This window comes from Mustelus asterias, chromosome 15, assembly GCF_964213995.1.
Source record: "Mustelus asterias chromosome 15, sMusAst1.hap1.1, whole genome shotgun sequence".
In the NCBI taxonomy this organism is placed as follows: Eukaryota; Metazoa; Chordata; class Chondrichthyes; order Carcharhiniformes; family Triakidae; genus Mustelus; species Mustelus asterias.
The window spans coordinates 48,904,833-48,918,184 of NC_135815.1; the positions used below are offsets into that span (position 1 = coordinate 48,904,833).

Consider the following 13,352-nt stretch of genomic DNA (forward strand, 5'->3'; position numbering starts at 1 on the left):
GGCTTTTTCACAAAAGATTGAGATTAAATTTTATATGCATAATCAAAGCACCTTCAGAAAGTTCAGTCATTGCCAAATGAAACTGATCAAGGGAAGTACGGAAGTTCAAAGTATTAGATACATAAGCAATCTCAATTAATTAAATGCAATTACTTTAACATTAAAGAATGATTTAATAGATTTGATTTAATAGCCATTATAAAGACGTGATTGCAGTGACCAAAATTAGGAACTAAATATTCTGGGATACTTAACTTTTAGAAGAGGGACAAAATGGAAAAGGAGGGGTCAACCCTGATAATAAAGGATAGGATAAAAACAGTAGAAAGAATCTTAACTCAGGAAAAAAAGTAGAATGAGCCTGGATGGAGCTAAGAAAAAGCAAGGACAGAAATCTTTGGTGGGAGATGTCTGTAGGCCCCCTAAAAGCAGTTTTTGTTTAGGGCAGAGTATTATTCAGGAAAATTAATGGGACATGTAATAATGGTATTGCAAAAACACAGAAATCATCTTTCATCTTCATATAGCCTGGGGAAACTAAATCTGTAGGAATATTGTGGAAGTTGTGTTCATGGAATGTATACAAGATAGTTTTCTAGTTCAGAATGTTGAAGAACAAGAGAGCAGGCTATTTTGGATCCAGTATTGTGAAATGAGAAAGGGTTAATTAATAACCTCATAGTAAATTGGCCTTTAGGGAAGAGTGATCATTGTATGATAGAAAGCTATTCACAACAGTTCAAAATTACGATCTTAAATCTAAACAAAGCAAACTATGTAGATATAAAAGAGGAGGGTTGATAAGGTAGGTTGGGAAATAACAGTAAAAGATATGACAGCAGCATTTCAAGAATTAATATATCATTGGCAACAAATATACATTTTGTTAAGGTACATAAAGTCTGCAGAAAATGTGAACTAACTATGGGTAACAAGAGAAAATAAAAATAGTATTAGATCAAAGAATAAGTTTATAATATTGCCAAAAAGAATAATAAGCATAAAAATAGGAAATAATTTAGAATTCAAGAGGAGCATGAAATTATCAGGAAATCAGGAAAGAGAAAACAGAATGAGAATAGACTAGCAAGAGACGTAAAAATAGATTGCAAACATTTCTATCAGTAGATATATAGGAAGAGATTATTTAAAGTCAACTTCAGCTACCTGAGGCAAAGACTGGTGAAATTATAATGGGAATAAGAAAATATAGGGGTATTAAACTAATACTTTGTAATTGTCTTCACAGTAGAAGATACAAAGAGCATTCTGTAAATAATAGAGCACTAAAGGTCTAGTGTGACTGACAAACTAAAAATAAGTCAGTTTAAGTAAAGAAAGAATGCTAAAGAAACTAATGGAACTAAGAGGCAACAAATCCCCTGGAGCCAACTAGCTACATCGTAGGGTTTAAAAGAGGTAGCTACAGAGACAACAGATGAACTGGTTTTAATCTTCCAGAATTCTTTAAGATTCTGGAACGGTTTCCAAGGATTGAGAGATAGCAAATGTAAGCCGCTATTTAAGAAAGGAGAAATAAGAGAACTGGGGAACAATAGGACAGTTAGCCTAACATTAATTGTAGGCAAAATGTTAGAATTTATATTACAAATGTGGTAACAGAACACTTAAAAAATCATGACATGATTAAGCAGAATCATGGATTTATGAGAGAGAGTTCTGTTTGATAGGTTTTTTTTGAGGAAGCAAGATGGATCAGGGTGAACCAGTTGGTGTAACTGGATTTTCATAAAGCATTCGATAAGGTGTTACACAAGAGGCAATTACACAAAATTGGGACTTGTGTTTGGGGGTTAATATTTCAGCATGGATTGAGGATTGATTAGGGTACATAAAACAGAGATCAGGAATAACTGGACATATTCTGATTGGCATGTTGCAGCTAGTGACATACAACAAGGATCAGTACTTAACTATTTACAATCTTACTAATAACTTAAAAAAGGGAATTGAATGTAACATAGTCAAGTTTGCTGATGGCACAAAATCAGATGTGAAATAACTGATAATGAAGATGCAAAGAAGCTGCAGAGGAATATAGATGGGTTGGGTGAGTGGGCTGGAACATGGCAGAGGGAATATGACATGGCAAAGCGTGTCACAGTGTTCACTACGGTGGGAAAAATAAAAAGGCAGAACATTTTTTAAATGGCGAGAGACTAGGGAATGGTTGCATTCAGAGGGACTTTGGTGGCCTTGTACACGAAGTTAGCATGCATGTACAGCAGGGATTTAGGAACTCAATGATATGTCAGCTCTGTTTTAAAGAATTAGAACACAAGAGTAAAGTATTATGACAAATATACACGGCACTGGTGAGGCCTCACCTGGAAATGCTCCCTAGGAAAGGGGAGCAAAACAGCAGAAAGGGAAAATACTTTACAAAAAAATTTATACCGCAAAATTCTAATTCAGTAATAGCTCAGCAAAAAACTCTGAACAAAAAATCCACATACTTTGGAAACCAGTTGAGTCCAAGATGCTCTGTCTTTGAGTACAAAATTCTTTCCATCATTTCATACAATGGTCTCCATGGCAACTGCAAATCTTCCCTTGATAGGAGTTCTTTTTTTCTAGGCAATAACAAAAACACATAAATGTAATTTACAAACAGGTAAGTGAACCAGAACAAAAACATTGGAAAGGTTACATAGCATTTATCTAACTGAGGGGCTCCAATTACACCATAAGCCACAAGCAAAGTTGAATTTTATAATCAGTTAGTTGCCAAATTATGTATTTATTTTCATAGATTACCAATAGATTTCCCACAGCATTATTCATGGCAAGAATGATCATTTTTAACTTTCCTTGTGTTTTTTAAAATTCCTTTGCTAACCTGCATTTTTCTAATTTGCTACAGGTGAAAAATTAAACCTGGAGGCAAAAGATAGGAAATTATTAGCTGATCCAGCAGATCTTCCCCATCCAAACATGCTGCAACCTATATGTACCAAAGGCACCCCCCCAGTAACAAATGACAAGAAAAAAGCATGAAGATAGTTCAGGAGAAAATACTCTGGAGAATTATTCTCTTATCTCTGAACACAATCCATAGAGTGCCAGCAGACTATAGTGGCTGTTATCATTCGCTCTAGTTAATGCACCTGAACAGTTGGCTCAGTAGATGCTCAAGGCCACTTGAGGCAAATCTTATAAAGGCAACAAATTTGGTATAGGCCAGGAGGAACAAGCAAGAGAAGTTGTGGAATGATGTGGTATTGGGGCAAGGCATGATATGGGGGGCACAAGTAGTCCAGAATTATAACTGAATCTCTCTACTTTTATTTTATTTATTAGTGTCACAAATAGGCTTACATTAACACTGCAATGAAGTTACTGTGAAAATCCCCTAGTTGCACACTCCGGCACCTGTTCACGTACGCTGAGGGAGAATTTAGCATGCACCTAACCAGCACTTTCGGTCTTTTGGACTGTGGGAGGAAACCAGGGCACCCGGAGGAAACCCATGCAGACACAGGGAGAATGTGCAAACGCCACACAGACAGTGACCCAAACTGGGAATCAAACCCAGGTCCCTGATGCTGCGTGAGGATGCAAACCACTGTGCCACCGTGCTGCCCAGGTTTTGGAACCCTTAATGCTATTGACTGATAAATAACTGGTGGTGGTGGTGGTGGGGGGACGACTACTCTTTCTGTAAAGCAAATCTTTCTCACGTTATTGCAAAACAGCCTAGCTCCAAGGTTAAGTTCATGCACCCTCATTTTGGATTTTCCCACCAGAAGAAATAGATTCTTGCTATCTCTCCTGTCAAATCCTTCAATTATGTTAAACACTGCAATTTGAGTAAGAGGTGACAGCTGAAGTAACTGAGCAGATGGTTTCTACCTTTGAGCCTGCAAAATCGTCACATTTGGTAATGGAGGTCTGAGACAGCCAGAAAAGGTTTGGGTGAGGTAAGGGAGGTAGTCTGAGGAGAGGCTTCACATTAAAGAAATAATTTACAGAGTCTTCCTTACCGCTGAAATAGTGGGATGGTTTGGATGGTAAGCGGAATGGAAACTATTATCCTAATTTGGTTGTGAACAACGAGTCCACAATTTAAAGGTGTGACTAAGCAAATTGTATCAGGAAACAGTTGACTCGAAGGCAGTAAGGGATGTGGAGACAAATGCATCAAGAGCCACAGGAAGGAAGCTGTTAAATAGGTCAAGTTTAGCAATCATAGATAGGGATGCAGATGAGGCCATAGAAGAATTAAAAGCTTGAAGAGTTGGGAGTGCTTCTTCCAGGTGGAGGTGACTGGAAACTTATACACAAACCTTTACAGTGTTTTACAAATACTAGGTGTGCCAATTGTTAGAACATTTTCTACTCGAAGAATCTGAATCTGCATCTAGGCCAGACGAATAAGAATTGAAGTTGTGCATTTTAGAAAAATGCGAATCAAATATCAAAATATGAATCTGATTTTAAATACTTTTAAATGTCATAGTTGGAGCAATTTTACTTTACATCATACCAAAATAATGAACATAATAAAATCCAAGTAAGCACCTTTGCATTTATTGACTTATTAAAATCTCTTCAAAAAGAAAATGTCTCCCAGCAGAGATAAGTTATAGTATTGAGTGAAAAACATTGCTCAATATGTGCTATAACTCTCACTCTGCACAATAAGTTTAACAATGTGTAACAATACTCTTGGAATACCTGAATAACAGACAGAGGAATCATTGGTGAGATTTTCAGAAACTTAAATTTAAGCACATCTCAAGAAATCTACAACATAGAGAACTGTCCCTTTTCACAAAACAAACTAGGAAGCAATGCCTATCAGATGATGATGGAACATCCCCATTGGGAGAACAAACTGAAATCTGAAAGAATTACCAAAGAGAGAAAAAAATTCCAGAAAATATGATGCAAAATATGTACCTTTTATGATCTGACATGGTAACCACTGGGCTCCTAAACTTAATCTGTCATCAAATCTCTAGTCCCTTGACACGTATTATTGCTAATAACCAGTGGACCCAGATACCCAAGATGGATGAACTGGACAAAATATTCCATGCTCGAATTCTCAGTTTGGATCTTACCACCGAGTCATATTCTCCAACTGATATAAATCAGTTCAGGAAACAAAGCATCATTAAAAATTTGCAAGTTAGACTGTATTACAAGAGATTAGACTGAAAGCTCCACGTGTTTAGACTGAAAGAGTTCTTGTTTTAGATTGCACATAAGAACTTATCACCATCAGTTCCACTAATTATTTGAATTGTAATAGACTGGAAAGTATAAGGAGGCTTATTTTACGCTGTGGTGACTTGAGACCACAAATAGTTAGTCAAATGTGTTGTTTAAAAGAAGTAACTTATTTACATAAATAATGAAATTTAACAGTAACTCAGCAGAATAGTAATAGCTATGAAAACAGGAGCACTAGTAAAACAGGTCTTGTTTACAGGTCATCCTTTTGAAGACTCTAAATCCTGCCAAAGCCTGCACATACTCAGAACCCTCAACAGACACCAGTAAAAAAATTAGATAGGAGAAAAGACTTATAAAAACACTCTGTTCCATGGCAATCAATTTAGACCCTGCCAATCTACTGGGCTTGAAACCAGGCACTGTACACTATGAGAAATCAGAGCAGGCAATGTCATTACGAGACAAATTTACTTTTCTCCTGGACTCTGCACAAACAAGCTGAATGCTAAACATTGCAACTACTCTGAAGGAGAAGCCTGCCAAATTTAAAGCACAATTCATAGCTTCATTAAATTTTCTTTCAGGACCAATTCAGATACTTAGCAGAGCACCTCAATAGTTAAATGGAAAAGAAACAATCGAACTTATTTCTTCTTCAAAAGGTTATGATAAAATGTCATCCCTATGTTGTTCTCATACAGAAAGATGCATTAGGGCACATTATTCGGTGCAGGAAAAAAAGTGAACATCAAGCAGGAGGGAAAAACTAAAGCAAAATAGTGAGGGAAAGCAGGAAGTATAAAAACATGTTTTAGGAGGTTATTATAAGCAAAGCAGTGGCAAAATTCAGAGGTTCCAGAGGTATAGTGCCCGAAGGTATGGCAGGACAGGTAGACCTATGTCTGAGGAATGAAGGAAATATGTAGGCACGTACTGTTAGAGAGGATCAGAATTAAGATGTATTAAGGGTATGGATTTGAGAACAAGATGATCTTGAAATTAGTTTCCTTGGCATGGGGTGCCAGGAGAGCTTGACAAGCATGACAGTAATGGAAGTATATGACTTCATGTAAAGTAAGCCATGACACTCTTAAGTGAGATTTTATTCATGAAAATAGTTAAGAAAAGCTTCTCAGGGTAATTAAGATGTGCAGACCCAAAACTTTTAAAGGAGATGGTAAAGGTGGGCAAAGTCAAGGAAATGGAAGAAACCAATGGACAAGGAGACAGGAACTTAGTTTAGGACAACTAAGGTTCTTCACTGCCAAAAATAGGTGGCAGCTACTGAATTGTGATGGAGTTGAAATCATTGAAATATGGGTGTTGATTTGAGTTAAAACGGATGGCTTCTATTTTGCCAAGACTTAACTTGGGAAAATGGCCACACATTTGTGCTTTAATGTGAAGAGCAACAAAGCAGGATGTTAATGTGCTTTTTCATTCCATTCCTTGATGGAGGAAAGGAGGGAACAAAGCTGAAATTCCAAGTTAAAATCCAGGATCATTGACTATACAGCATGATATAACGGTTTCATTACAACAGATATGAACCCAATCAGAAGACAGCAATGCCATAGATCTAGACTACCAATGAGAAACACCAAAGGAGGAAGGAGTATTCAATGGTATCAAAGGAAGTGAAGAGGTTGAGCAGATGAAGGGGAGTAATTTAATCATAAATACATTGAGATCTGGTGGGTTGAGGGGTGATTGTGTATGTGGTTGGAAAAAAATCAATAATGCAGACAATGTACGTGGGATAGGGTGAAATATGATTATGAAATGAATGGCACTCTTATCATTCTAGTGACATGGACAAAAATGACAAAAAATCTGAGAACTCTTGGATCAGACAGACGGGGTCACCGTCATAAGCTATGTTTCAGTCAGGTCAAGATGTCAAAAACTAAAGCATTATTAAAAACTGCCATTTACCCCAACTAATCTACATTTGTGCAGATGATGCATGTTTGTTCCCTTCCTTTCCAATTGCCTCCTTTCAGCATAACTTTATTCCAGTTTCTCTCATGTACATATCTAATTTCCTTTTGAAAGCATCTGAGGTTTTTGCCTCAACCAATTCCTGTCATAGTGAGTTCCATATTCCAACCACAAAGTAATTAAATTGCTCTTTATTTCCCTGTTTAACTTATTCCAGAATCATAGAAAGTTATGGCACAATATAGCACTTGTAAACACAACTTAGAGGAAGACATTCAGCCCATCATACTTTACTGGCTCTAACAAAACAATTGTGCTTGCAACCATACCCCTACTTTTTGTCCATAATGTTGTAAATTCAGTATCTTCAAGTACCTGTCCTACCCCACCCCCTTCAGAATTATTTATGGAGTCAGCTTCCATTACCTTTACAGTTGGAGTGTTACAGATTCTGACTTTCTCCTCTAGATCTTTTCACAATTTATATCTATGACCTCTGATTATCAACCCAGTAACCAGAGGCAAAAGTTTTTCTCCAGCCACTATCAAAATCTCTCATCTCAAAAAAGCTCTATTAGTTTATCTCAGCATTTCCAGTTCCAAGAAGAACAGTCCTAACTTTCCAACCTTTGCTCATAACTGAGGTCCCTCACCCCTAATAATATTCTGGTTAAACCCCCTATACCCTTTCAAAAAAGATGCAAAAGCTTTACAAGTGTCAGGACTGTCCACAATACTCCAGATATGGCCTATCCAATGATTTTGCAAAATCTCTTGGCTTTAACAATCTCTGTCTCCATTTATCAACCCAAGTAATCCATTTGCTTTTTTTAAAACCACCTTTACAAATGTGTACGTATGTGGACTCCAAGGTGTCTCTGTTCATCTATATTTTGGTGTAATTTATAGTGTACTGTCTTTTCATTTTAGTCCACCCAAAAGTTCATCATCTCACACGGGACTCTATGCCTCTGCCCATTTAACCACCCGGCCCATGTCTTCTTGAAGTCTAAAAATGTGCTCATTACCATCTACTCCATTGCTGAATTTTGTACTGTAAATTTTACGTTGCTGTTCCCAACACTCAAGTCTAGGTGGTTAACAAAAATAAAAAAAGTACCCAAAACTGACCCTTGGGGAACACCAAAATCATTTGTCTGTCCGAAAAACATCCATCCACCATCATCCTCCCACTAAAATACACTTTATAATGAAGTTTGTAGCTTAAGTCTATTTGTTAATTGTCAGTAACGTCTGGCAGTAGCACGTACTTTAGGAATTCAATCTGAACTTACTTGAGTAAATTTATTAACAATCGTGTGAATCCTTGCATCATGCTGATCTCAAGCTTAGGCATGACAACTAATTCATACAGCAGTTTAACAAATAGAACGTGGTCTTCTTTGCTAAATTTTCTTCCATATAGCCGGATATATCTGGAAAATAAAACACAAATTTGATAAATAGACTGAATCAATTAGCTTGGAAATTTTTTAAAAATGGAAATAAATACTACAGAGTCATCACAATTTCCTAAGTGGTACAATGTCATGGACTCAACATGTGGAGATGCCGGCGTTGGACTGGGGTAAACACAGTAAGAAGTTTAACAACACCAGGTTAAAGTCCAACAGGTTTATTTGGTAGCAAAAGCCACACAAGCTTTCGGAGCTGCAAGCCCCTTCTTCAGGTGAGTGGGAATTCTGTTCACAAACAGAGCATATAAAGACACAAACTCAATTTACATGAATAATGGTTGGAATGCGAATACTTACAACTAATCAAGTCTTTAAGAAACAAAACAACATGAGTGGAGAGAGCATCAAGACAGGCTAAAAAGATGTTCCCAACACTCAATTTGTAACCCCCACAGAGTTTCACTGGTTGTCTTGTCTGGAGACAATACACATCTTTTTAGCCTGTCTTGATGCTCTCTCCACTCATGTTGTTTTGTTTCTTAAAGACTTGATTAGTTGTAAGTATTCGCATTCCAACCATTATTCATGTAAATTGAGTTTGTGTCTTTATATGCTCTGTTTGTGAACAGAATTCCCACTCACCTGAAGAAGGGGCTCCGAAAGCTTGTGTGGCTTTTGCTACCAAATAAACCTGTTGGACTTTAACCTGGTGTTGTTAAACTTCTTACTATGGACTCAACAGCCAGAGAGAATCCACAATCTTTTTCAGAACTAAGACAGCTGAAGGCACGGTGGCTAATGCTAGGGCAATAAAAATCAGGTATAGATGCATGCCAAGGCAGCATGTAGATGATAAATAGGAAGCAGCCAAGATTAGATCTTTGGCAACTTAAAGATAACAGTGCAAGAGGAGAAGGAGATTGGCTATGATTGCATAGCTGAGATTGGAATCAGGTAAGATCATTCCCACACAGCTGGAAAATAGTAGCAGGTGTTGTCAAAAACTGCAGACAGATCGAGGAGCAATGAGCAACAATGGTCACAGTCACATAGAATATTAAGCACCTCGATAAGAATATTAAAATGGGTGGCAGGATGGCACAGTGGTTAGCACTGCTGCCAAACGCCAGGGACCCAGGTTCAATTCCGGCCGTGGGTGACAGTCTGTGTGGAGTTTGCACGTCCTCCCGGTTTCCTCCCACAGTCCAGAGATGTGCAGGTTAGGTTACCTGGCCATGCTAAATTGCCCCTTAGTGTCCCAAGGTATATAGGTTCGGGGGACTAGCAGGATAAACACATGGAGTTACGGAATAAGCCTGGGGAAGAGTTGGTGCAAACTCAATGAGCCAAATAGCCTCCTTCTGCACTTTAGGGAATTCTATGATCAAGACCAGCAGGAGCAGAAACCTGATTAGAGAGTTTCAAGCACGGAGTTATGAGAATGAAACCAGAACTGAAAATTGATACCCACTGGGAAAAGTTAAACAGGCTGGGACTCTTCTCGAAAATAAGGGTGACCCAATAAAAATCTTTACAATTATGAGGGGATTTGATGGGGCATACATAGAAGGTGTGGGCAAGCGGAGAATGATCATCTACCAATGCACGATAGTCACTAACAAAAATCTAGGAAGGAATTTAAGAACAACTTCTTTGCTCAGAGGATGATGAGAATGTAGACTTCACCGCAATAGTAGGGGTAAATAGGTTAGGATGTGCACAAAAGGGAAACTAAACTCCGAGGGAGAAAATAATACAAAAATAAGTCAACGGGCAAAAGTTCATGTGAAGCAGAAGCACCAACATGGATTTGTTGGTCAAAATTATCTGTTTCTGTGCTGGAATACAATGTGATACCATGCATATTAACCAATTAATTATTTCTCTATGCAATTACTAAAAAATAAAATTATTTTTTCATTAGTGATTTGTGCTTGCCAATCACAAAAATTCATGCTCAGTTTATTCTAAGTTATCCCTGTACTTTCAATATCCTGATTCACACACATACACACAAGCGGCATATACAAAAAAAGATCCAGGACTGGAAGACTGTCACGGAAAATTAAATGACTGATTATAGCATATGATGTTATTCATATCCACTTCCCATCCCATGACTTGAAAATGCCTGAAATGTTTCCCACTGTCGCTTTGCAGGTCACATGCTACTATATTTTCCTGGAACCAAGAGGTCATGGTGATATAAATGAGAAGCAGGCAAGATTATAACAGATTTTTCCTCAACACCACTGCATAAATTCACTTGTGTTCTTAAAAAGAAAAGGCATGCAACTTCAAGCATTATATTTTATTATTTCATTTGGGTCATTAATTGCCAAATATTATCTTGAATTCCCTAATAAATTATTTGTTTGTAGTAGTTTGTTTCCCACAGAAAAATGTGATAAAGCTTCTCCCTTTATAAATCATGTTTATATAGAACTTACATTGCAGTGCTTGCAGTACTCCCCTGAAAAACTTTCCACCATCACAGTAAAATTACGTCACTGAAGATGCTTCTTTGTCTTTTCATTCACGTTGTCACCATAGCCTGAGGAGGGCCATTGGTACTGTCCTTTGGTTTTCCTCAAGCCTCCCTGAGTCCATGTCTCAATGTTATCTACTGGTGCAGTTTTCCTTCCTCCTCTTGTTTTTACCCTCAATTTCTCCTTCAATTGTGACCAGGAAAGGCCGTCTTCACTTCCAATGCCCATACATAGGTGTCTTTCTCTCTAATTGTACTTAGCAACAATTTTAATTCCTGAACTTTTATGTTGATAACTCATTTTGACTTCTGTTCATTCAGCCGATTCTAAACGTCTTTTGTCTCACCTACATTTCAAAAGCTGTTATCTGCCTTTCATCCTCTTTCTTCAGTCAAACTCTCACATCCCTAAAGTGCAAAACCAGTAACGTACTAGACATTTTTTTCAGCTTCACGCTTCCAGACACTATTCAAGTCACTGATCACATCTCTTGCTATAGTTCTTTATTTATTTTTGGATGTAACTTTAGTGTCCACTGTCTCTATCTCGCTGCTTCCAATCTTGATTTTCCATTGCCATTTAGGGCCATAACACTGGCCTTTGCTTTCTTTATGTTCAGTCCAAAAGATTCATGATGTTTTTTGACTCAACCTGTCCAAGTCCCTACCTCTTCCTTTGTTCAGGAAGCGTGCAGTGTATCTGCATACCTGTGCATACCTATGCTGCGACTTACAATGATGCAGCCACATCTCTGGTAAATCTTCCTACCCATTCTCATCATTTCTCCCGCACATTAAAAAGCCTAGGTGACTAAAGACACCCCTGCCTGACTCCTTTCTCAAACTGGAATTGGTTATAAGCCCATCACCAACTCTGATGATCCCTGAAACATTTCTGTATAGCTTTTGTATTAGCCACAAGATGCTTTGGTATAAGTGTCTTCCACATAGCATCATACTGGACAGTGTCGAAAGCTTTACTATAGTTTATGAATAAAAGCTAAAACTGGGCTTCCTGCTTATTTTCACATTTCTCCATGAGATTTCTCAAGCATACCCCTTTCTAAAACCATCACTTTTCTACTAAAGTGTTAGGCAGATTGCATTAAATGCCTATATGCGCACGAATATTATATAAATGCATGTATATAAAATATATACACAGAAAATGAAGATAGGTTTGCATTTATAGCACATCTTTCACAATCCCAGGACTTCCCAAGTACATTAGCTATAAAATATTAAGTGTAGTTACTGCTGTAATGTAAGTATGGCAGCAATTTGTGCACAGCAAGCTCTCACAAATAGCAATATAATTGCTTAAGGGATAAATAGTGACTAGGACACCAGGAATAATTCTTGCAACTCCTCTTCAAAACAGTGCCATGTAATCTTTTATACCGTTGAAAGATCAGATGGGGCCTTGATTTAAGGTCTTATCCAAAAGACTGCACCTCCAACAGTGTAGCACTCCCCCAGTACTGCAATGGAATGTCAATGTAGATTCTGCACTCACATATCTGGAGCGGGACTTACACCCACAAAATTCTGAATCGGGACAAGAGTGCTATTAACTGAGCCACAATGACACGTCTATCCAGTAAATCACTTCCATAAATAAAACACTGGAATAGGGCAGGCCATTTAGCCCTTTGACACCATTCCATCATTCAGTCTACCTTTTGCTAATAATTTAATGTGCATGGTTTTAAAATTAACAACTGATCTAGCATTAACTGGCCTTCATGGAAGTAAGTTTCAAATTTCCACAATCCTTTTGTGTGTAGAAGTGTTTCCTAATTTCATTCCTGAAAGTTCTGACTCTAATTTTTAGACAATGCCCCATGTCCTAGACTCCCCAACCAGCAGAGTTCCTCTCCACCTACATTATCTGTTCCCTTTAATACCTTGAAAATATCAACCAATCTTTACCTTATAAATACCAGGGAATACTACCTTGGCTTTTTTAATTTATTCACGGAGCTTCACCTTTGAGTCCAGGTATTGTTTTAATATGTTCTCCCTCCAAGGCAAAAAATTTATTCCTAAAGCTTTGTTCTCTTATCAGTTCACAGTACTCAAGATGTCATCTACCCAAGGAATTGTATAGCTGAAGTATAACTTCTACCCCCTTGCGTTCTACTGCTTTTGATTTTTGTCAGAAGCATATATCTCGTGTCAGCAAACATTTCCTGTCAACTTCTTGCATTACAAATTCCCATACCCATGGTTAGAGAACTGTGGGGTCCAGAAATAATGAAGTGGGTTGCAAGCTCCCATCTTTGAAACTATGACTAGCAATG

At 37.7% G+C, this 13,352-nt stretch overlaps 1 protein-coding gene across 2 annotated transcripts in view; it reads right to left on the reverse strand.

Annotated features, from left to right (window-relative positions):
• The window catches only part of LOC144504497 (proteasome activator complex subunit 4-like), a 152,361-nt gene that overhangs the window by 124,143 nt on the left and 14,866 nt on the right, over nt 1–13,352 (reverse strand). For both annotated transcript variants that reach the window (XM_078229852.1, XM_078229851.1), the window contains exons 2-3: nt 8,439–8,579; nt 2,478–2,594 (exon numbers count right to left, since the gene is read on the reverse strand). In XM_078229852.1, the coding sequence (XP_078085978.1) occupies nt 2,478–2,594; nt 8,439–8,579 (258 nt within the window). The remainder of the gene's footprint in view (nt 1–2,477; nt 2,595–8,438; nt 8,580–13,352) is intronic.